This window comes from Azolla caroliniana, unplaced genomic scaffold (assembly GCF_043228905.1).
Source record: "Azolla caroliniana isolate FFs.n. ecotype wild unplaced genomic scaffold, voAzoCaro1.0.p SCAF_11, whole genome shotgun sequence".
Taxonomy (NCBI): domain Eukaryota; kingdom Viridiplantae; phylum Streptophyta; class Polypodiopsida; order Salviniales; family Salviniaceae; genus Azolla; species Azolla caroliniana.
The window spans coordinates 21,830,572-21,854,890 of NW_028230446.1; the positions used below are offsets into that span (position 1 = coordinate 21,830,572).

The 24,319-nt window shown below is 36.0% G+C and overlaps 3 protein-coding genes across 5 annotated transcripts; all 3 read right to left on the reverse strand.

Moving 5' to 3' along the window:
- Window positions 1-317: 317 nt before the first annotated feature.
- On the reverse strand, window positions 318-3,584 carry LOC147858539 (G2/mitotic-specific cyclin S13-7-like). Its single transcript, XM_087327997.1, has 13 exons — window positions 3,457-3,584; window positions 3,283-3,358; window positions 2,747-2,825; window positions 2,603-2,647; window positions 2,450-2,513; window positions 2,207-2,320; window positions 1,944-2,072; window positions 1,762-1,851; window positions 1,502-1,663; window positions 1,352-1,411; window positions 1,175-1,273; window positions 869-1,053; window positions 318-716 (listed from the first exon to the last, which is right to left on the reverse strand). Exons 1-13 carry the CDS (start codon window positions 3,469-3,471, stop codon window positions 590-592), a joined length of 1,245 nt encoding a protein of 414 aa, XP_087184123.1. The 5' UTR covers window positions 3,472-3,584; the 3' UTR covers window positions 318-589.
- Window positions 3,585-6,964: 3,380 nt separating this feature from the next.
- Window positions 6,965-10,432, reverse strand: LOC147858540 (putative WRKY transcription factor 9). Its single transcript, XM_087327999.1, has 4 exons — window positions 10,147-10,432; window positions 9,777-10,049; window positions 8,941-9,054; window positions 6,965-7,775 (listed from the first exon to the last, which is right to left on the reverse strand). Exons 1-4 carry the CDS (start codon window positions 10,300-10,302, stop codon window positions 7,191-7,193), a joined length of 1,128 nt encoding a protein of 375 aa, XP_087184125.1. The 5' UTR covers window positions 10,303-10,432; the 3' UTR covers window positions 6,965-7,190.
- Window positions 10,433-17,893: 7,461 nt separating this feature from the next.
- Window positions 17,894-22,855, reverse strand: RBL (Transducin/WD40 repeat-like superfamily protein). 3 transcript variants are annotated; one of them, XR_015530549.1, is made up of 6 exons: window positions 22,683-22,855; window positions 22,090-22,188; window positions 20,351-21,441; window positions 20,000-20,270; window positions 18,457-18,615; window positions 17,894-18,124 (listed from the first exon to the last, which is right to left on the reverse strand). XR_015530549.1 is itself a non-coding variant. In XM_087327995.1 (5 exons), the coding sequence occupies exons 1-5, from the start codon at window positions 22,699-22,701 to the stop codon at window positions 18,536-18,538; spliced, it is 1,560 nt and encodes a 519-aa protein (XP_087184121.1). In that variant the 5' UTR covers window positions 22,702-22,855; the 3' UTR covers window positions 18,357-18,535. The 3 variants fall into 3 exon arrangements, 1 of the variants encoding a protein (XP_087184121.1); XR_015530548.1 differs by having other exon boundaries at window positions 17,894-18,158; XM_087327995.1 differs by lacking the exon at window positions 17,894-18,124 and having other exon boundaries at window positions 18,357-18,615.
- Between the last annotated feature and the right edge of the window lie 1,464 nt (window positions 22,856-24,319).

Genomic DNA, 24,319 nt, shown 5'->3' on the forward strand with positions numbered 1-24,319 from the left:
CGAGTGTCTCTCAATATTCTATCTACAATCGTCACAAAATATTTCTGTCTCCAGTGTCACATATTTCTATCTACAATCCTCGAATTGACTTTCCTCTCTACAGGATCATAATCTTCTGTCTACAATCCTCAAATCAATCATGGACTCTCTACAAAATCTCACTTCATTTCATTTGGAAATCTCACATCTGCAAATATATTCATAGTGTATACAATAATCATCACAAAGGATCTAAAATGGGACATACGATATAATGAGTAGAATTATTCTATTGTGTTTGCAATACTATCAAGTAATTCAAACGAGATAGCGAGTGAAAACTAAATGTAATACATTGATGTAGAACATAATGAAGAATCTTTTACATTATTCCAATTATCCTAATTCCAATACAGTTGTGATCGAAATAAGTTGCTTTCTTTGATGGCATTCTTTTAGCGTGTAAACAATACTTCTTTCAGTAGAGAAGTCTGCTTCACAAATTCAAATCACTCACTTTCTCTCAATATAAAGAGTCATCCTTCCCCTCTCTCGCCCATGAGCTATGGGGATTGTACATATAATAGACAATAAAAACAATCTTGTATGATCAAATAGTAGGGGCACTCAATGATGCCACAGATCCAAATTTCTCCTGCGAGTATTTCCTTCTCACAACAGTAAGATCCCCCTCTCCTGATTTCTCGTGCAAGGCAACCATCTTTCTCGCACAGTCACTGCATCAAAGTTCAAAATGATGATGGTTTCAGTCACATGAATTTTCGCTGATATCATATGGAATGGAATGCATTCTAAATAAATAGTATGAAAGCTTTAAATACTACTTAAATAGCAAACAGAATGCAGAAAAGGGAGAAAAAAGAGATACATGAGCTGTGATTCTGAATAGCCAGAATGATGCTTCAACAGTTGGGTCCAGCAATCTTCTTTGGATTTTTTCAGTGTGTTCTGAGCAGTGTAGACAGCTGAGGCAGCAATCATCGAGGGAGTAAATTTCACCATCTCGTAGCTAACCAGGCATAACTCGACATAGAAGAAAGCCAACATCTCTAGCTGAAAATATACAATGTCTTGTGAGTAATATTGCACCTGGTCTTTCAAGGGGGTGTGGGTACAATATAAAAGAGATTCACAAAGAGAGAGAAAAAAAGACAGAGACAGAGAAGATAGTTACCTTATGGTCTGATTTAGCAGCTTTCAGGAATCGCACAATAAACATGTACGGTGTGGGAACACATAAGTTGAATTTCAAAACGTTCAGAATATTTTTCTCCTATTTATATACAAAAGCCCATAAGTTAGCTCCCGGTGTCTACAAAACACAACAAACAACTGAGCAAAATGTTCTCACCATGCTCAGGATCTGCTCCCGCGTATATGCATTATCTGATATGTAAACAAAGTCTTTGACCTGTATGTTAAAATGAAATAGTTATTCTGGAATACAAAAACGTGGATAGTCACAAGCTGTAAACCCTAAATGTTCATCAATTATAAGTACCTCAGGTGCCCATATCTCTTCATACTTGGATGCAATGAGAAGGGCAGTCATACCCACTAATTGTAAGTTCTTTCGTTCCACATTTTGAGTGCCCAGATAACGGTCCATCACGTTGGTAGTGAGAAACAAGGTTTCCGGCATCAATTTAAACTTCAAATGAACCTGGACACATTGACAGATGAACCCTGAATCAAAACAACCCAAACGCACACAGAAACAATTGATGCATGTCTCTAAATTGAGGTAGCCAAATGGTTCACCTCAATTAACCAGTCCACCAGGATAGCCCTCATATTATAATTGATGCTGGTTTGCCTCGTCATGTAGTCAGGTGAAACACAGCTTTGATCCTTCAGATGACAAACAATGAAACGTCATTACACACTACAATTTATGTCCTCAGAATTGCGCCATCAACATTAAAGAATGGATATGTACATACCTCAGTTTTGCGATAGAAGCTGTAAATGTCTTCAATGTAGTCTACGACAGCCAACTGGTTTCCCACATCGTCAGCATCAATATTGGGTAATTCTTCTTGTTTCTTTTGCATAAACCCACCACATACAGCCTGTTAGAAACAGAAGCGCGTGTTAACCCAATATTGTGGAAATTTTCACCGCTTTTTAAGGAGTAATTCAAAAGCCCCAGGAATATGAAAGCTTAACAAAACGTGCAGACAAGCATTCCTAAGCTCTCCTGTACCTCACTGCGGGCAGTTAGGGTTGATGTAAGGGTGCGTGCCCTTCTGTCTTTCGCTGCTGCAAGAGCTTTGATGTTCTTTGCTACAGCCACATCTTTAAGTTCCTCCTTCGCTTGCTACAAACATAACATTTTATATGTTTTTTGATTATGATATGCCAACGGTAATGATATAACCACAATGTTTTATGTGTGACATTAGTGATATGTTACATCACACTAATATGATAAGACTGATATTGGTACCTGAACAGAAACCGAATTTGCAGCAGTAAGACATTTCTTGTTAGCTAATTGTGCTCCAAAGCTTCTGCCAAAATAAAAAATTATTCTGAATACATCAATATTGTTTATCTTTAATCTACGTCATCCACAGAGATGGTGGGAACATGGACAAACCTTGTAATAGGTCTTTCCACCGCAGGTAAGGCTTTCTTTGCTACCCTGGAATTTAGCGAAAATGACACGAACGCATGAGAAAGACAATTCTTTTCGTCTTTTTTACGCACAGTTTATAATTACACAATTGCAGCATCAGCTTACTCAGAGTCATTATTTGGACGAACAAGATTTCCAATGTCACCCAGAGCTCTCCTGTTGTTTACCTTAATATTTCCATTCCCTGTAATAAAACCATGGGCATTACTTAATGCTTCAGAGAGAAAGGAATCTGTGCATACATATCCTGAATTAAAGATCGTGGTGTAGAATTGGAGTCGTATGCCACGTTTTTCTTCAGGAGTAACGAAGACTTAAAGCACAAAGCCAAACGTGGCTTTCGGAAACATAACAATTCAAAAGGAAAGCCAATTTCCAAAGGGTAGGGTACAAAAGCACAGATCTGTATGATGTGCTTTGTCGGATAAAATGATGTGCGGAATCACAATTCTCAGGCGATGCAGATGCAAAACATAGATCTAGATCAAAAGTTTACACGTAGCGTTGAATAAACACAAACCTATGTCAAATAAACAGAATCATGTGGTTTATTATATCTTCGCAATGCAAGGGACTTAGAAGATGTTAACATCCTTAAAGATGATGAAATAAATAAATAAGAACATATAATTATGTGCTACCTTTCACTGCAACAGGTTTTGAGCCGTCTCCACCATGTTTAGTGTTCTCATCAAGGTGCAGGGACGCATGCTGGGGCTGTACGTATATTTTAGGACAGCAAAGAAAGTAAATTACGGGAACTGTGAGATAAAAACCATTCCTGGAATTAGAAGGTGAAGGAAAACAGAACTTACTCTGGTCTGAAACATGGTGAGCGAATCTGAAGACGTGTGAAGGAAGGGGCTAAAGAAGACGAAGCACGGGAAAGAAAACGAAGGAAGAAAGACAGGAATTATGAGAGAAGCGAGGCGAAAAAGAAGGGCGCAGAAAACCGAAGCAGGACGATGATTGTTGCCTTCTTCTTCTTCGTCTTCGTCTTCTTCGTTCCTCGTTCTTCTGTTTTTCCTGAGCGAAGAAGAACGAGAGGGAAATGCAGAAGACGATCGATGAATTTGTTTACTTTAAAACACGGGGGGGGGGGGGGGGGAGAGGAGAGAGGGGTTAACGGCTATTATTCCTGAAACGCATCGTAGCCGTCCATCTCCTCCGCTGCATCCGACGGTCATCTACCCCCCCGTATAACGGCCTCTTGTCGTCGTAAATGAAGGATGGGAGGGGGCCTGACCGCATTTTGTCTCTACGGAACTAAAAGGGTGTCCACTAACCTTAGAATTAACTCTATAGTCAGAATTAGTAGCCACGGTTAGACACCACATAACCCCTAGTGGCGAACCAACAAGTAATTCTTGATGAACCACCCGTAGCTCCACTACTCAATAGCCATACATGTCTTGGTTGAGGGATATATCTGTATATTATCGATTCGTCCTCACTTCACTCTTTCCGGGATGATTGAATTAGGGGCAGGATTTGAGAAAACAAGAAAACAAATCGTGGTATTTTCGACCCACGGACAAATACTCGAGTCTCGTATATTTGCAATTTGTTCCTTCATTCTCATAACACCTCATTGAGGAGGAACGTTTGTGGACCCATTTGTATGAAGGGGTGCTTTTCTATAATGTTCTAAGAGAGAGGGAATATTTTCCATCTCGTTTTAATATGAAAGGAGAAAGAGGACCACGACAAACTAGAAGGGCACATCTACTCTGGTCATCGTGATAATCTGTCTTGTTATGGTTTTCATGCACCTTTACCATAATAAGGCTGGCTCAAGTAGGCAAGCATGGTGGCCTCTAGCACCTTAAGGGTTTTGGGGTTTGAAAATAAATATTTGGTGAACCTTAATGATATTAAGCACACTATCTCAAAGGTAAGTTAACATATTCTAAATGATGAGACGAAGTTAATTTGTGTTGTGTGAATAAACCATCAAAAATCAAAGTACCAAAATATCATTGATACAAATCATCTTTACAACTCCTAATGGAGTAGATTGATGAGGGATCAATCTTTTTAAGATTCAATGAACGTCTTTATGATCTAGTTGCCTGGAGGGGTTTAGTAAGTGATGTTGATCACTTCCAAAAGCAAAGTTGTGGTCATGCACATGCATCATAAGAACATTACAATTTTCCGTCATTAGGTGTGTTCCAAACTCTTCCCATTTGGGTTCATATGTTTGGCAAGTCTACAATAGAATCTAAATTCACAAGTGCCACTTTGTAAGGACACTAAGACTCTCGTCTATTTAAGGTAAACAAATTGCTTCTAAACTCTAAGATCCAATGATGACAAGAAAGTTAGCACTAGGAAAATATACCATTTCTTTAGCAAGTAAAGTTTTATCTCACTAGACAACTTGAGATACAAGACATTTGAAAAATCCTCTTCTTTAAGGCACACCACAACAAAACTCAGAAGGATGGAAGGATCGAGAACCCATACTTTGAAGTTTGAATATTATATTCCCATTGCCTTTAAAAGGGCACTCTACTGTTTTCAATAATCCTTAGATTGTGAAACCAATGCCAATGTCAATCTTGAAGAGTTGTCTTCCTATCTCAAATCACTGATTTTTATTGAATCTATTGCTCCAACTTGAGCCAACAAAGTATCATCATGACCACAAGCTTTACCATTACACCAACATGGTCACAAAGGAAGCACTTGATTTTATGAACATCAAAGTCTATTAAATGGTGCTTTAGCTCACAAAATCTTCTTACTCTCACTCACGAGAGTAATTGGAGGCTCCAACTTCTTATCATCAAATTCTACTTCACTAACTATTTGTTCCTTTTATTTATTGTGCATCAATCAATGGGGCATGACATCCTAATTCATTGGGTTTGAGTTCCAGAAAAAAACTAAAATGATATTATTCAATCAAATAATGTAAATTTTGCTCTGATAAGAATGAGGATGCTATACAACTCTATCTTCAAATGCTTGTGCAAGGCCTCTTACCTCATATGATGACATTTTCTGGTATGTTGAAACCATGTGGCAACATGGGAGATATACAGAAAGAGAAAGGGAACAACTTCCATGTTCAAATTTCCTCACAAAACATGGAGGCACAGAAACAAGTGCCCTTATTTGAGAAGTATGCTTGAAGCTTGTCGTTGCCATAAGACAAGCAAGAAGTCTTTTTGAATGATCTAGTTTAATTTCGAGATATGCTCGAAACGTAGAAACTGTGCAGAAAACATTTAGCACAATTATGGTTTCAAATATCGTCTCATGGAATGCACTCAAAAGAGGCTATAGAGACTATGGATATGCCGAGGAGGTGTTGTATTAGTTTTGATATGTATATTGTTCCTTTAATTTTAATACCAATGGAGGATATTTTTTATGGAAAAAAAAAAATGTAAATTTTGCTCACATTGATTGGTAGGGAAAAATATACTTTGCATTTGTCCATGCCAAAAAAAGGAAATTTTGTTCATAGCATGTTGCAATGTAGAACTTAAAAACAAGAACTACGCAAACCACCTTCTTTCGAAGGGGTGGTCAGGAAAAAGGGCGGAAGAGGATGCACCTAGGCCTCCAAGTTTCCCCTTCTTCTTAACGGGTAGCCAAGGAGCCTCGTCACCCTTGGTTGTCTTGACTTTGCCCGAGGGTCGAGGTCCCGAGCTTCCCTTTCTAGTCTTACGAGGACACTCCTTAGCTAGGTGTCCTGTCTGTTTGCAAATGAAATACTGCCCCGGGAGTCCCTCATAAACCACTTTCACCACTGTGAGACCTAGCTCCTCAGAGTAGAGTCTAATCCTTGATGGAAGTTCATGGAGGGAAGGCACCAAGATGCGCAACTTGGGCACCTCCACAACTGCACCAAGCTTTACTTATATAATGATAATGTGAAATGGAGGTGAAAGTCAAGTTAGAGATGAATGGAGATAGTGTTGATAGTCAAATACTTTCAGCCCCAAGTTAAAATTATTGACAATCCAAAAAAACCGGCAAGCCCATGATCCATTAGTGTTTGGGTGCTTATTTGAATAGTGTAACTCCAACACTCTTATTACATATTATCTTCCAAAAGGTCAAAACAAAGTTATAATCTAGGAATCCAAGAGGAATAATTTGGCTTTTAAAAAAAACATTAATGTATTGTTACGAATTGAAAAACGACATAGAAAGGATATGGAATATGTATGTATTGTAATGGAGAATAGAAGAAGTCTTTTTAATCATTCAAACACTAGTGCTTTTGAGGCAAAGTTCCTCTTAAATTTTAATAACTAACATCGAAACTATTCTTTATCGGGTTATTGCTAATTTGCTAATAAAGTGAAATAAAACATATGAGCTTTTTACTAGAGTAATGTTTCTCATCAACTGGAAACCCCATCTTGTATAAAAACACGGTTTAAGCTATTGTAGGGGTTGTGCATGTATCAATGTTTTAGTATGTCTTTGTGTATATTGTTTGGTTACATGTGAAAATTTACTAGCAACCAAAGTTAATCTTATGAATGAGAGAGCAAACTTGTGTACAATGGCAGAGTGAAGGAATCGTTTACATGTGGAGGGTGCAATCTTCGCCACCTTTATAAGACATGTTATCATGGCTATCATATTTGTTGTGGAGGAGATTCAATAATTTGTGGTTTGCGGGGCTTTGTTGATCATTACTAGATATGTTTGATGTGGCCTCACCCATTGGAGGAGCATTTGAATATGTTGTTAGGCTCTTATCAATAGGATTAAGATTTATTAGACTGTAATGGTTCATGTTGCTTTTATTGATGCCTAGGCTAAGTTGAGTGTTTGTGGAGAGGTTAGGGTTAAATATTAAGTGACTTTGAGGGTTAGTGTTTTTACTCGTCGAATGGTTGTGAAAATTGGGGCTACCACTCACAATTTTGCTCCATTGCGAATTCATTGATGGATTGGGGTTAGCACCGTTTGGCAAATTAATGTTTGTGTAGAATCTATTGTGTACATTGTTCGTATTAGTGTTGGAGTAGTTATGGTTATTGCTATTGATGAGAAATGAAGAGTTGGTTGTTGCTGCAACATGGGTAGCCATTGGCAATGGATGATTGTGAGTTCCCTCGTATGTCGTTATAAGGATGGATTTATCATCTGCACATCTTTGCACCTACATCACCAATATATTCAATTTTACGTTCAAAATACCAATATAATCCCTACAAATGCCTACTTCAACTAGGTATTTGTGTATTAACAAAACATGCATAAGTAAATATTAAATAATGAACATTCATATAAAGCTAACCTAAAAGTCACAGGGTTATAGAATCGTATCCCTAGCTAACTTGATAATACATTAGAATGATATTTTTGGTGTATTATCATGAAAAACCTACCATGCGTACTTCATAGCACTTGCATTCAAGTTATGTATGTAGATAGTCCAAAAATGCATAATTTTCTATTGCACATTTGTACACTGAGGTGATAACCAACACCTACTAAAGTATTAGCACCTCCACATGATTGAGGTAGAGTATTAGATATAACATAAGACAATGAAGGTGTAATGAGAAGGTAGCTACAAACAATGTAGCATAAAACCAAGTATTTATGTGAAGCTAATTACATATGATGTCGCATAAGGCTAAGCAAATACACAAACCTAGCTACATATTATGGAGCATAAAGCTATGTTCAGTTACAAATTACAGTGAGACAACTATATTATTAACACCATTCATTGACAATCAAAATGACTAATTAGGTGTACATTGGGTGGTGTGACATGTCACAATTAAGGTTGCCCATGAGTGGGCCCCATGTGTGCCAAACAATTAATTTCAACATGAAAACAAGTTCAAAACGCCGAGGGCATTTGTCCTCATTGTGAAACATATGCCTACTATCATCTAGCCAACCATGCCATATGTTGAGAACTACGTCATGAATCTTTCTTAAATCAACCTGATAGATTTATATGTTCTAAAATATAATCCAAATATATTTGATATGCCAAAATTTGGAAGTTAATAGTTAAGTATGTGCTTCCCATACCTTCTTAGCCACACATAACTATTATCAAATTTAGATTTGGATTGGCTCACATGTAGCATTTGAAATCATGAGAGAGTTAGGATACATGTGATTTCCAACCACTACAATGAATGACATGGAGAACCATATTGATATACCAAATCATTACATGCACATAAACATGAATCATGATGATAGAAAGCATAATTATGTCATACACCCACCACATGCATGGATTTTATTAAAGGACACACATATGGAAATTTGTCTATGTATCTCAAATGTAAGATTCATACCTGTTTGCGAACTGGACAACGAGGTGACATTGTGCAGCGATAATATGATTTGGGACATGGGTTTCCCTTGGCAATCTTTTGTCCATACTTCCGCCATTGGCATCCATCATTCATCTGCTTGATATATGTGAATGTTCAACTTTAAAAATGAATCAAATGTATAATGCTACATATAAATCATTTACACATTGTATTGTTATCAAATGAAAACAATATGCGCATGGCACAAAGGCATTATGATGCACACTACCTTCTAATTTGTGCACAATTAAGGTACAAGATAAGGGGTTAACAAATAGAAAAACGTAATCACAATTCACAATGAAGTTAAAAAATTTATGTTAATAAAGAGCTATTTTCACTAATTTTATGACACAATGCTACATAGAATGACAACTGACGTTGGTATCCATTGTTGGTAATTAACCAACTAATTAAGGTATTGATCTAGGAAATAATGCTAATCAACTATCCTTTCAATCATCTACAAAGCACTCATAAGTGCTTGACATGTGTATATTGTATTGCCTTGTTTGGTAAATTATGGCTTTGTTTTTCCTATGTAGACTTTTCAAGTAATATACTAAGGTGCATCTTCCTTCTAAAAAAGAAAGGCTCATTGTCAACATTTATTATTAATATACTAATAATATTATTCTCTCTATGTCCACAAGGATTAATCCATCTCTATGTGCTTGACATATCATGTATTTCCTTGTTTGGTAAATTATGGCTTGTTAATATACTTATTGTCAAGATTTGTTATTAATCTACTATATCATTCTCTCTATGTTTGCAAAGATTAATTCACATGCAATGTTTCAAGGTATTATTACCATGGGACCATCGCATTTAGCACGTACAGAGACACGAGACTTGGCACGGGCTAGAGCTTCAGATTCCCCAATATTGGTTGACAAGCTTGCATTTGTTGGAAACTTTGAATTGATTGATGAGGCAGCAATCATCGTGTTATTCTCGATTGGTATTGGATTCATGTTAATCTCATTTTGTTCATCACCATTGACATGGTTAACTTGATCAAAATTAACTTTCCTTTTTTTCACGTTTGGCTCGTTGCTTGCATCGTAACTACTTGTTGTACGAAACTAGTTTTTTTTGTAGTCATCACCATGAACTAATTTAGTGTATCATAATAGAAAATGAAAGATATTTTGAATTAGTTTAATGGGCTAATTTTCTTACCGAAAGGGCCGATAACCCTAAGTCAACGTGCCCAACTTCATCAATACGTGGTTTAGCACGTAATGCTTTCACACGAGCCTCTAAAACATCGTACTCGCCCACTATATGTGATAGAGACTTTCTCAATTGTTCATTTTCCTTCTTCATTAACTCCATCTTCGCTTGCAATGCAATTACCTAATCATTATTGGATCCAATATTTTATGAAAAGGCAATACAATTGTGTATAAAAAACAGGGACCTAATGGTTGTTGCATCACATAAAAGCCATGGATAGTTATGGATATTTTCTTGAAATGGTGTGTTTGGCCCAAACCAATGTTTGCTTTTGACTCACAAATTATAAAGTTTTCCACAACCAATAAAATAACATGTTGGTTGATACATAAGCGATCGATACTATGGAATGAGAAACCAATTAAAGTTGCAGCTAAACCTCATAATAATATTGTTCACTTCAACAATGTGTCCCAACCAGGTTTTTTAAGACTTTGTGATGTTTCATTTGCCATGATTTCATATGCATTATTTTCTTATATGAAACTAATCATGATATTACATCTATCTAGAGTCATTTTGCCTCTCTTACTCTTTTCCTTGCAAGGCTTTTTAGTATTTCATTGTTTAAACTTGAAAATGTATCAATTTCAATAGGTCGAAAGCTAATTTGTAACAACAATGTGATAACATACATGATTGAACAACAAACAACAAGCGGTTTTAAGTGAACACAATATTAAATCAATTCTTGGTTAGAAAATTTGAACCCATGACGGTTAGTACTAAAAAATTTAGAACCTTGTTAAAATGACATGAAGATAAGCCATGAATCTATAAGCAAAAATGATGGGGAAATCTATAAACAATAAGGCAAAGTTTGCACATCATGTTTTTTAGGGTGGCCAAATATACTCCCACCAACATCTTAGGGGATAATTAGCTTGTCCTTGTGGTGAATCTTAATTTGATACTTCACGTTTGTTATTTACCATAACTTCTAATAGTGTGTCGTCTTTTTAAAGAGTGGTTAATTATACCTATGAAGAATGCACCACTAGTTTTAGAGCATTGGTAAATTTACGAGGCCAATATACATTGATATTACTCTTGTAAAATTATCTTATAGAGGGTCATCATTTTCACTTATAAGAATACCTAGTCTATTCGATACCAATATGAAAGCAACCAATCTATTGTTTGCGTTTATATCCAATGTATTTTTGCTAGCAAAGCTAAATGTTAGCTAATTCCTTGAAGTTGATTTTAACATTTTGTACCAAATAATCTTTGACAAGAAATGGAGTACGCCATATGATATGACGATTTGTTAACCCAAGTTTCTCTTTACCATTAAGAATTGTATTAGGAACCACATTATGTTTTTCCCGTTTTTATGTGCGAATATAAATGAATTATATTCAGAAGCATGTAATTGTTTGCCAACATATCAATGTCAAGTGTGACCAGATCGATATGACTTGGTAGATTATGTGGTCCTTGGAGGGAGAGATTCTTTTTGTTTAGGGAAATCTATATGAGGTCAGGGCCTTTGATACTAAACATTATGTCTAGACTAAGTAGTATTCAAGCGTAGTTTTGTGATCAATAATGAGACTTTCTAGAATATGTGATGTGATTTAGATTAAAAACATCACATGAAAGTATAAACATGGACAAAAATTACAATCAATCCATGTATTAAAAGAGTACTGTACACATATGAATGCCTATATGTGTATGCGTATGCGCACATATACACAAATACATATTAATGATCAGAACCATATAATCTACAGATTAGATATTAAACGCAGCTCTTTAATATAATACCTCCTCCTCCTGCTGCGACGTATGAATTAGTTGGTCATCCTGAATGTCTTCCTCACGAGTCGCCTGATTAAGGTCATAATCCGATGTAGAAGTAATTGACGAGACGCGATTGACAGTAGAATGATTAGTAGAACTAATCTTACAACTATTAGTGACGGAACTATTGTGCACAGTGCTGCTTGATCGTGCCATATCGTTCATAATGTGAGATGCGCTCACTCCTGAAGATCCTAGCTTTAAATCCGAGCCACTAATAAAATGGCGATCAAGCGTCATTTCCTTCATCACATCCGTACTTCTCAGATTGGGTTGCAGACTCGGATCTGGTGTTAGTGATGATACGATCATCTTCAAATGTGCCGATTAATCGAAACGAAGGGATAATTAATGAGCGAGATATTCAGAGATTCACTAATACCTCCCCTCTCGACTGGTTGATTAAGGAACTGATGGAGTAATTAGGGGGTCTGACATTAGGGTCGGCTTCATTTCTGCTCATCGTTAATGTCAAACTGCAGAGAACAAAAAAAGGGAGGAAGAAAAATGGAAGGAAGACTTCGGAGTTGGCCCTAACTTTTATATAGTAAAATAGAGAAAAATATTTAATTAAGTCAAATTAGTCTTCCTAAACATTTTAATTATATTTAATAATAATAACTTAAATTTTGATTTTTTATAACTTAATACTATTTATTTTTGTTAAGTTCTAAGAAAAACCAGCCACAACCCCCCCTCACTCCCTTAAACAAATATAAAATATTAAAAAAAATGACCCTAGACCCTTAAAAAGGCTTTCTCCGGTCGATGTCCAATGAACCTTCCTTCTTCTTATACATCGTAAAAGAAAAGAAAAATGGTTCTTATGATGGTCACATGCCAATTTAACACCCAATTGTCTTTGCATTTTATAATGTTGCTACCCAAATCCTCGCGGGACACGATTGATGCCTCGTACCGAAGAACAATAAGAAATCCGAGCACCCAAAAAACCAAGGCCACTTTTCAACTCCGGACTAATTAAATCTGAAGTCGTGCTGACAATGTGTGTGCGTGCGTGCGTGTGTGTGTGTGTGTGTGAGAGAGAGAGATAGAGAGAGAGAGAGAGAGAGAAAGAGATCTATTAATAACGACATCTTATATCTTTTTATTAATAGAATCCGAGTCAACGTTTCTGATTTTTCAACGTGTAAAATGTTTTTTGGATTTTTTGAGCAGTTGACATTTTGGATCACATTCCAACAAAGCCATTCATCGTGGGCTCCAAATGAAGCCCCCACACTCAATTTTCTTTTCACAAGCTAGTTTCCTCCTAAGATGAACTCAAAGGATTTGCATAAGCCTCACAAAAGCTATACAAAAACGTTGAAACTATGAAGTCAACATAAATTGAAGTATTTGGCAAACTTTTCAGGTTCCATCATTCAATTTTGAACCTTCATGATTGGACCTTGCAACTTGTCATCGCGAACCCAATACCATGGGCTTCTTTGTATTGGACAATGAGATACAAATTTACATTAAACACTTAGATTTTTTCATGGATTTTGAGGATGCAAGGATACACACTTCTCTCTTTTCCACATAGAAAGTGGAGCATTTTGTTTCAACATCTACTTAATGGTGCATGAGAGTGGAGCTCAACAACAACTTTTAGTGTTATAATTTCATAATGCGAATAAACTTTAAGAAAACATGGCTCTTCTACTCGAAATAAACAAAGCTAACTTTTTCGAACCAGTTTAAGTTTAAGTTCTTTAAGTAAGTACCTAGAAGAGATCTAATAAAATCCTTGAGAGTTCATCCCTCCCATAAGTCCATAGTCAACCTTCAAGTTTCAAAATATCGGTATGTTGTTCGGGTCTTTTGGAAGCCTCACTTGTGCTCATATAGCACCCAGAATCTAAGGAGCATGGCGACAAACATCACGTCCAAACCTAAGCACCCACTCTCTAGTATAATATCAATCGCTATAACAAAGTATATGCAATATTTATTTCGTTAGTCACCTCACAGAACAATATCATACCCAAAGTCTTAATGTAGATGCCACCATTAAAGTCGTCTAGGGTTTTATCTAGGACCAAAAGTGAGCAAATCATGAATGCACAACACACATGTGCAAATATAAAGGCAAATGATGTTGTAATGTAAGTAAGTATTGTGTATTGGAAGTAGCCATATTGGTTTTTTAAATCTCGTCATGTGCCTTTTTATGTATGTGTAGTATGTACACGTAGATTAATTGTGTGTATATGTGTGTGCAAGTATTTGCTATTTTGCAAGTTAGGTTACTTCCTTCTACCATTCTACCATTCACATAATTGCATTGACTCAGAGTGTGTGCCTAATGAAAAGACAAATAAAAAACTTTAGCAAATGAAATCGACCTAATGACCTAATGAACATTGAGCACAAGTGCACTAGCTAGTGGCATATACATCCCATTTGAAGATTTAGCATACACCTAAGTGCTATAGACTAACTCGAGTTGTGAATTTGCATGCAATTAATGAGGCTTGAGTGAAGAAAAATTTACTTTGATACGTTTAGCAATGGGCCCGGTTCGGTTTCGGTTTATTGGCCTTGAAACCAAACCAAACCATTTATTTATAATAAAAACCAAACCAAACCGTTTGCGAAAAATTTAGAACCAAACCAAACCATTTTTTAGAGATATTGATTATCATACATATGATGAATTTATGTGAGAAAATCATCATAATTTTGGTTATCACACTTATTATAATTTTGGTCATTATGTCTATCATAAATTTGGTCATCATACATACCATAAATTTGGTCATCATACTTATCATAATTTTGATAATCATACATTAAAAGGAGATTCTACTTATATTGCATATAAAATTTAACAAGTTAGAGCCTAGAGGTTTTAAATTAAAAGTTGAAAGTTAGAGCCTAGAGGTGAAAATTTAAGAATATTTTTTAACCTATAAACCTTTAAACCACAGAAACTGAAACCGATAAACCATGAAATTCAAAACCGAACCGAACCGAAACCAAACCGGATCATAACATTTGAAACCAAACCAAAAGGTTTATTTATCTTTGAACCGATAAACCGTTAAGCCACGGTTTAACGGTTTGGTTCGGTTTGAGCTGAAACCGGGCCCATTGCTAGATACATTCCAACAATTGGACTATAGAGATGGCTAGATGAGCCCTCAACAAGTTCGGTGTGACCCTAAACTTTTTACATGCAAACTATAGTTTTGGAAACCTTGTTTAGATTTCGTTGAATTTATTCAGAATCTTTTATGTTATTTGATGGAGAAAATTAGATTGTCTTTTATGGTGCCAGACTATTTTACTATATAATGCATATAGATTAATCATCTTTTATGAAACACGTTCACATGATTTCATCATAATCAATATAATATTCAAATACAATATTTTATTGGTGGAAATTCTAATTCCATAATAAGCGGTCAATGTAGAAATGGACAACATAACCAAGCTTGAATTGTCAAGTAAGCATAATAAACCATGATCATCATGTTTGACAACTGTCAGTTTGTCCATCAATATATATTTATGAGAAAAACATATAGCCGCAAGTTCATAAAGTGCAATCGTCACCTTTGTGACACTTGGGTTTTGTAAACTCTACCTTTGCTTGTTTACATGATGCTATCATAATTTTAATAAATCAAAAGCCTTATAAGGAGGTCCCAATATGCAAATTAAAAGGTTATCTTGAAGAAAAATACATGAACTATACATTCCACATGCAACTTATCATGGTTGAAACATCATTCAATTATGTTAGCTACGGTTTGTGAGCTCAAAATAAGGGGCCTTTTAAGGCCCCTTTTTGACACATTATCAACATAGAGAAAGGTAGGTACCATGCAAAGGAAGTGTATAAGTTTTAGTTTGAATTGGAAAAGGACTATAATAACAGAATCTTTAAATATAACTTTAGTGCACGTGGTTTATAGAGGGTGTATTCGCAAACAAAGATAAATTAGTGGTAAATACTACGATTTCAAAAAAAATGTCTATGTATGAATTTAATGACATTTGTCTTTGTAACATCCATTTTGCCATAGTACACAATCTATTTTGTTGGATATAAATTGCTTTGATAATCATGTTGCTGTAGTTTTAGCTCACTTAGTCCACTTTGTAAAAAAATCATTTTCTCTCTCTACAAAAAAATCATACTTTGTGGTCATCACCATCTTGACTTTATGTTTCTTCCATGTGATGTTCTCAAGAACGGTGGAATTTGATTACGTTGGCATTATTGATGTATTTGAAGCAATGTGTATACTAATAAGATGTGCTCACACATACAAACATTTATTGAATTATGGCATTGTGACCATCAAATTTCTTTTCTTCATTTTTACACTAGACATGCATGACATTTGTAGGTGAATGTTTTTTGTAATATTCTCTATTATATCTACAAAGTTAATAAAAGTTCAATACTTTTCCTTCATATATTGACAAAATTCAATCAATTGAATACCTATATCAATCTTCCTACCTAAAGCCAATCCTCTTCTCAAATTCCTTATAGCACGTTGAATGTTTTTATTATAGTTTATTACTTCTTTTTCTGTTCAACCAATATACATCCCTACTCCATGTGGGTATGGTACGTGTCAAAGCCTCCAACGCTTCATGTTAGCATCCTTATTATATTCCTCCACAATTTTCCAATACATTGATCAATGGAGGTGGTTGATCAAATACCTCCAATTCTTGAAGATAAATCGTCTATCGCCTGGTGAACTAAAGATGTGGATCATTCAATCTTTGAAGCTTTCTTGACCATACTTCCTTTTGTTAACCCCACATATAAGAGAAGAAGATTCAACGAAGCATTCACGAATGAGAGCCTACCAAATTCTTCCCACAATCCATGCCAAACTTGGTAGCATATTTCTCGTTTCTCGTGCTTCTAGCAATGGAATCTCTACTTGGCATGGGTTGCCTATTCACCGAGTGTGTGTGTATGTGCGTGTGTGATGTTTCCAAGGAAATTCCTTTATTTTTCGCATGTCAATAACTTTTAAGTCTCAATAGCATCCAATCACAATGTGTTATGCAGGAGTGTTTTGTTTATAAGACTATTAAACACTAATGTAAAATTTTAAAATACTTCACCTTGCAAAAATACCTTTATCTTAGACATTCCACCATCATGTGGATAAAGAATTTAGAATAAAATCCACCATACATGAGAAAAGGAGAGAATAACAAAATAATAGATTGGTTGACCAAACATCACACTTGCTTGACAAAATGAAATAACATGAATTCCGCACAAACAACAATTCACATAGAGAATCATGAGCCCTATACACTCACCTTACATTGTAACAAAATAGAACAACGGAGTAGGATTGTGGTAGAAATTGTTCCCTTTTAAGACATAGATTGCCATATTGAAGTTTACAACCTTCAAAAGTCCATTTAAACTCTCTTGAGTGAAAACTCTTGATGTTTAATGTCTCAATTAGTAGAGATCACATTCATAAAAGTGTATAACGAAAGGTAAGTTTACCTACTAAAGACGCATATGGTAACTTAAGTTATACATTCTGGTCCTAATAATGGTGCACACAAGTTCCTTGGTTGCCAATGATCACCATAAATGGACTTAGCCTTCATCAATTTGGTTTTTGCATAACTCTAACATTTATTCCCTACACAATCAATTTGTATTTGCATTGTCTTTTATAATAGCGATATACTTTTCAATCCTTAGGTTGTGGAAAAAGAATTTCTGTCAAGACATGAATGTTTTATTAGTAATAATAGAGCCATTTTGATAACAACATATCCATTTCTTTAGACTACACTTCATATTCATACATTTTATTTGCCACAAATTTCTAATGGACATACAAGATAAGGGCTTAAATATATATATATATATATATTCTTCCAATATTCGGGTTTTGGGTTCGAGCATAATGGGCACACTTTATTCTTTGATGACTAAAGTGCCATATTCACATATATGCAAATTCAAGGGTTTCCATTGGTGAATTGCGTCCTTGGCCTCCATAGGCTGTAAGACATCCCATGTGGCCATTGTTTGTGGTCTTATGCTCCAACCTTCATCTTGTCCTTGCAGTTGCAAACTTGTGCATCTTCCCTAATCATCCTATAGTGGTCACATGACCATGTGTTGTACAATGCTGCAAAAGGCACTTAAACAATTTGCAATATAATTGATTGTCCATTTAAGCTCTAAGTTTGGAAGACGAACACTCCAAACACTTATGCAATTGAAACTTGATAGTGTAGACAAGGCCACATGTAAGACTCAAAAAATCAAAAGAATCAAAAGCCTGTTCGACACAAGTCAACCAATACTCACTTGAAACCATACAAAATGTGGAATCATCAAAACCAGAAAGCCCACAAAACAATGATAATAAGACAATGTTTGGCTCGTATTTCTTTCATAGCAATGAAGGAACAATATTGACTTACAAGCTCTTATAATGGCAATTGAAGACTGATGGATCCAATTTTCCATATTAGTGTGATATAATACCAAGAGTCTTCAACATTACTCATTCAGTGAAAACTCTTCAGAGCCCATCAACTTACGCTTTCGTTTCTTTTGACGATCCATACTCTTATCTTCATCTGCACGCATAGATAAGAACATAATATTTGTTTAAATATTTAAGTTAATGCGATTTTAATATTTTATTCCTATTTTAATATCAAACCCTGTCTCCATACATTTCATACAATTTTTTCCAGAGCTCGAGAACAAGGTTCCCTAGTTAACTAAAACACTATATTCTTAGAATGGTATTTTCTTTTAAATTTTGTATGATTTCATGCATGAAAAGAAAACTTGGCTTAATTGCCAATTAGAGAGGACAAATGTAAGAGATTCGTTTTGGAAGGCTTTTGGGAAATTTTGCCTACTTTTATGGTCAACATTCGTCAAATTTTACAAAAAAATTAAGAGTTCACTAGTTATTCTTGCCAAAAATGCATAAAGAAATCAGGGTAACACGTTGCACTTGCATTTGAGCACACATTTAGAAAAACTATATGCCCAGAAAAACTATACTGGAAGAAAAAAGAGTTATGATGTTCATGGAGAGATCAAAACCTCTTGATATAAACTAGAAACCAAGGTTGCTATCAAGCACAACATTTAGAAACCTTTTCACACATACACGATAGAAGTATACTAAAAAAGAAGAAAAGATGGTTATAATATTTACAGAAATCAAAATCCCTAGCCAAACAACCTTATCGGTAGGAGAACATATGAAAGTAAGAATGTCAAATGCAGATGATGGTGAGGAAACCATGACAAGGTTTTGCATTTTATCATCTTTTGCAAACCAACCAAAGCATGAGTTCAAACTTCACCCCGAGGACTGCAAGAACATCATCATGAATAGCCAGAACAAAACTTACTTTGTTATGTCATGTAATCAAAGTGCAAAAGTAGGAAAAGAACCAAACGTATTAGTGAATGTGATGAGAATGTTGGAGATTTTCTTCATGTTAGAGAATGCGAGGAGCATACTGGACAACAGCAAAAACTAGGAAAATAGGCCTTTAAATACTCGTCATATAGGCCTATCATGCATGCCCAATGCATGTTTTATTTTAGTTCACAACCATTAAAAGTCTTTTGACATCTTCACTCTTCATAATCCTTTTTGTCATCTTCACACTTCATAATCCTTTTTGTCATAGGAAATACACTATATTGAGGCTACAGTTTAGCACAAAGGTTCTTGACCATAACTATTTTTTGGTGCACCAAATCGCAGTTCTATTTCCCAAGTAATGAATGGACAATGTGGTATTAAGTTAGTGCTAAAGAATTAGTGTTTTATGGTCTTATTACCCATCTAATAGGATGAATTATGCTGTCACAAGTGTCTATCATGAAGGACCTGCCTTTAATCCTAATGTACATGAGTAGTGTGGTGTACAAATCAGACTATAGCATTTAAACCATTTCAATAGAATACCATGTGCATAAATATATGTTTACCTGGATAAAAGTTTGGATGGTCAAAGAGCAGTGTTTTGCCTTCTTCACCTCCATTGGATCTTTCTGACTCAGGTGGGCTAATGGGCTCTGTCTTTGGTGGTGCTTCATATGCATTCACTGCTAGTATTTTCTGTTCGCTCACATCGGGCAGAGGAGTTGTAGGCAAAAAGTGAAGCCCATCATCTGAATCATCTGAATCACTGAAAGCAGCAACTTTATCCGATGTCATGATATCAACTTCTTCATCCTCGTCCACTTTTGGAGGCTTTATCTATACATACATAAGTTATTTTGATTATGTTAAAGTATTGGGTTAAAAATAAAGACACCTTACTCCCATTAGACAACTACCTTTTCAGCCTCTGGCATCAGATCAAACTCATCTTCTCTCTCGACATATTCTTCATTCTCCTCCAACTCTTTAAAATCTGGAGCAAATGCGCTCCAATTTTCTGTATAGTCTTTGGCCCAAATGTATACCACACCAGCTGTCATCGAAATAGAGGCTACAATAGGACGGCATGGATGCCATGCAAGATCAGTTACACCCTCTTTTGGTCCCTCTAATATTCTTGCTAATTGCCCTGTTTTACTATTCCAAATGTGAATCTTGTGTTCTCCTTTTATAGCAGATGCTCCTACAACATATTCACTATCACCACTAAAACATGCTGCTCTCCAATGTACTCGATTCACCCGATCTTGGAACTCTTTAGAGTATTGTAGACATTTCGCTCCCCTGTTTTTCAATATTTCAATTGACAATTCATCTTCTTCTTGTTCTTCTTCCACCATACCAAGTAGGGCTTGTGCGGCTCCATTAACAGGTAACAAAATATCATATAGCCGAATAATTCTATCATTTGATATGATTAGAAGGTATTGTCCATTTCGACTAAGAGAAAATGATCTAATCAAAGCTCCTCCCGGTATACGAACAAGACCTTGTACTTGCTTGCTCTCTGTATCAATAAGGAGAACTTCTCCCTTAGAATTACCAACAAAGATGAGGTCGCCTCTTTTGTTAAAGCATGCAACTGACGGAGAGAATTGTGGATTCCCATTTGATGACTTCATGCGTGCATTTTGGGCAGCATCTCCACTTCTTGATGAGGAAACACTAAGGGTATGAGTTACAGATGAATTAAAATCAACAAGAAGTGGGGCATTTGACATTGGGCAAACAAGACATAATGATGTCGACCCTGGGTGAAGGCGAGCTACTAATGCGGTTTGTTGCAAGGTCATTGAAGAAACTTTCATCCCTTGCGCTATGTCCCATAGACTAAGAGAGTCGTCAGTGGCCGATGCTAATAACCACCGACCACATTTGGACCAGTTCACACTGGTAATAGCTGCCTTGCAGCCCTTATCACGAAGCTCCTTTGCAACTCCCCTGGTATCAAAGTCCCAAATTACACATGCCCCATCTGCACATCCCGCTGATAGAGCAAAAGTATGAAAGCACATATTTCAGAAGTGATTACTTAAAAGTTTTATTGAAAAATCCATGCAGATTGATTCCGGTTTTCAAACTTCATGATGCCTTGATGAGGCAATCGATGAGTACAGAGCAAAAAGCACTTACAAACACTGACTCATTAGAATTTACCACTTCATTACACAAAGTACAAATAGAAAACTACAAATTTTATGAGCAATGTGTGGCCTGAACCGCGAATATAAATTTGCAAGAAGGTGTTCCATTAGGGTTTTGCCATAATTCCTTGAAAAATAGGATAAGGTCAATGGAACTTTATGCACGTTTTGTCCTAAAGAGGGAAAAAAGTACTTGCAAGAAAGAAGATGATTAATTAGGTTTCAACTATGATGGCTTGGCAAAAAACAAAAGAATAAGAGAATGTTTACGAGGATTTTGTGGTCTAAACAGCAGACAAGCACTTACAAGAAGATGATCAATAAGGGTTTCACAATTCTACCACAATGCCTAAGTGGGGATCAAAGAAACATTTTATGGCCTAAAGAGCGAGAAAGTACTTGGTGTTACAATTTTCCACAATGCCTAGAATAAAACAAAAGATCAAATGACATATTATGATCATTTTCAGGTCTAAAGAATGAAATTTTACTTGCGAGAAGAGTGCCTCGACGATTGAAAGCTATGCATTTTGCATTCCCGTGCTCCAAATACTCTTCAATAACCTCAGGAAAATCATTCTGAAATGGATCTGCAAAGCAAAAACTCATTGGTGTTATGATAATATTCTTATGCTGGAATGGTTAAATTCTTTGAGTCACAAAAGCAACAATTTCTTGTGATAAAACCCGACGAATATCAAACGCTGAAATTGCTTAATCCTTGAAGCTACAGAGAAACCACTTGTTCTGGTGAAAACCCTAAAATAGAATTCTAATGCTAGGAATATTTAATTCTTGGAGCTACAAAGAGAAAAACTCTTGTGATCAATCATAGTTTTATTTTAAAGACAATCCTATGAATTGTTAGAGCTACAGAGAAGCATCTGCTTTTCGTAAAAACAAACAGCTTTTTCTGATAAAAACCCTGAAAGAAAATTAATAGCTTAACAAAGAAACCAAGATTTTCACATACGGGGACGATGATATGCACAGTTAGATAACGGGATAAAAAATCAAGGACTTCATTCATCAAAGCAAGAGTAAAAACAAACGGCAAAAGAGAAACAGGGCAGACGAATTTTACCTAGTAAGGAAAGATTCATCACTCTGCTTCAAGATTGATCAGCAATTGCATTGGAGATTGAAAGGCAGATGAAGAAGAAATTCCACCTGTAGACGATTTGATTTGTCCACGAACAGAGCAAACCGGAGAAAATCAATAGCTGCCCGCGCGCGCGCGCGTGTGTTTCTCTTTCTCTCTCTCTTGGCGCCCAAGCTTTAGAATTTCCGGCCAAAAGCAAAAAGCTTAGAGAAATGAAATAGTGGAAGCTCTTGAGACATTTTTCACGTGTAGCATCTTACATCTAAGCCAAGCCAACACACACTCATTCTCGCTTCTCTTCTCTTCTATTTTCTCCTCTATCTTTGGCCTCGGCCTCATGTTTGGGTCTCTCGCCAGAATGGCTCAAAAGTGAACAAACCCTCCATTGATCGAATAAAGAACATTGTTCGCCTCTTCCCTTGGATCCCATTTATATATTATATATGTATGTTAGTGTGATAACTGTAAGTTGCATGCATGCCTCTTACTTGTATGTTCGCCCAATTCCCATCGCTTGTATGTTGGCGTGTTAAAAGTCTCCATCGATCAATAATACAACATGAGCTTTGCTATGCTAGATTGCATTTGCCATCTAAACAAGCTCCATTTGTTTGCCTCTAGGAGGGACATGATAGGATAACTAATTGTTGGGGGTTATGGTAATTGTCCATGAGGTATGAATTTAAGGCCAGCCAATTGGCAAGTGTGCGACCTCTACCCACCCTAAGTATGTATTGACAACTCTTCTTTGGACATGGGCTTCTATTTTGGTATAGGAAGGATTAGCTAAACTTGTGCATCTCTTCTCCATGTCCCACCCCATAATATTGGAAGGGAGAGAACCACCCTTAGTCAAAGGTTCTAGAGTGTAAGTTGAACATCTAACCAAGTTACCCCATGCTAGTTTTTTGTGTTGTGATTTGAACAAGACAATGTTACAACAATGTTGAAAATAACTCTCAATCACAACAATTGTAAACTCAAGGAAGGTAACCAAACTTGGCAAAGGTAAAATTGAGCAATGAATTTTCGTTGCATGGCAACAGTCAATTAGAAGACTCATCCCACTAGCCAAAGATCAAAGCAGATAAGTACTTCACATTTATAGAGCAAGCACATAGTAACCATAAAAGGATATAACAGCATGCCATGAAGAATAGGAACACGAGTATCATACATAATACAAATCATATATGCCATGCCATCACCATATCATGGAGATCATTGCTTGCCATGTCCAACAACTGAGACGAGGATACCTACATGATGAACTAACAACATAACGTCTCATCTCATTTCATTGCATTACACCAACCAACCAACCAACCAACCTTGGATAAGTTACGATACTACACGGAGAGCATCAAAGAAGAGGGTGAGCATCAAAGAATGTGATTAGTAAAAGGCATTAGGAATTTAGGAAGTACATGTTTCTTCAACTGAGTTATGAGAAGTCATCTTGCATTGGATATGCTATGAAATTACTTTAATCAAGTGAATTGCCTTCTTTTTTATGGGTCTCCAAGGTCTACCTAAAACCCATAAGGAAATGAATTCAAAATATGGAATCCATTGGAAAATAATGGAGTTCATAACGCAAATATTTATTTGGTGCCATG

Bases quoted from the DNA above. Each gene is read 5' to 3' on its own strand.
- LOC147858540 (XM_087327999.1), bottom strand. From the start codon at position 10,302: ATGGAGTTAATGAAGAAGGAAAATGAACAATTGAGAAAGTCTCTATCA. The intron at 10,050-10,146 runs GTAAGAAAATTA...AAAAAAAACTAG, and splicing joins TAGGGTTATCGGCCCTTTCG to TTTCGTACAACAAGTAGTTA. The intron at 7,776-8,940 runs GTATGAATCTTA...TTGGTGATGTAG, and splicing joins GTTGTCCAGTTCGCAAACAG to GTGCAAAGATGTGCAGATGA.
- RBL (XM_087327995.1), bottom strand. The intron at 20,271-20,350 runs GTAGTTGTCTAA...ATGTATGTATAG, and splicing joins TGATGCCAGAGGCTGAAAAG to ATAAAGCCTCCAAAAGTGGA. The intron at 18,616-19,999 runs GTAAACATATAT...CTATGCGTGCAG, and splicing joins CCATCCAAACTTTTATCCAG to ATGAAGATAAGAGTATGGAT.
- LOC147858539 (XM_087327997.1), bottom strand. The intron at 2,826-3,282 runs GTAGCACATAAT...GTTTTATTACAG, and splicing joins AAAACCTGTTGCAGTGAAAG to GGAATGGAAATATTAAGGTA. The intron at 717-868 runs GTATCTCTTTTT...ACTTTGATGCAG, and splicing joins TATTCAGAATCACAGCTCAT to TGACTGTGCGAGAAAGATGG.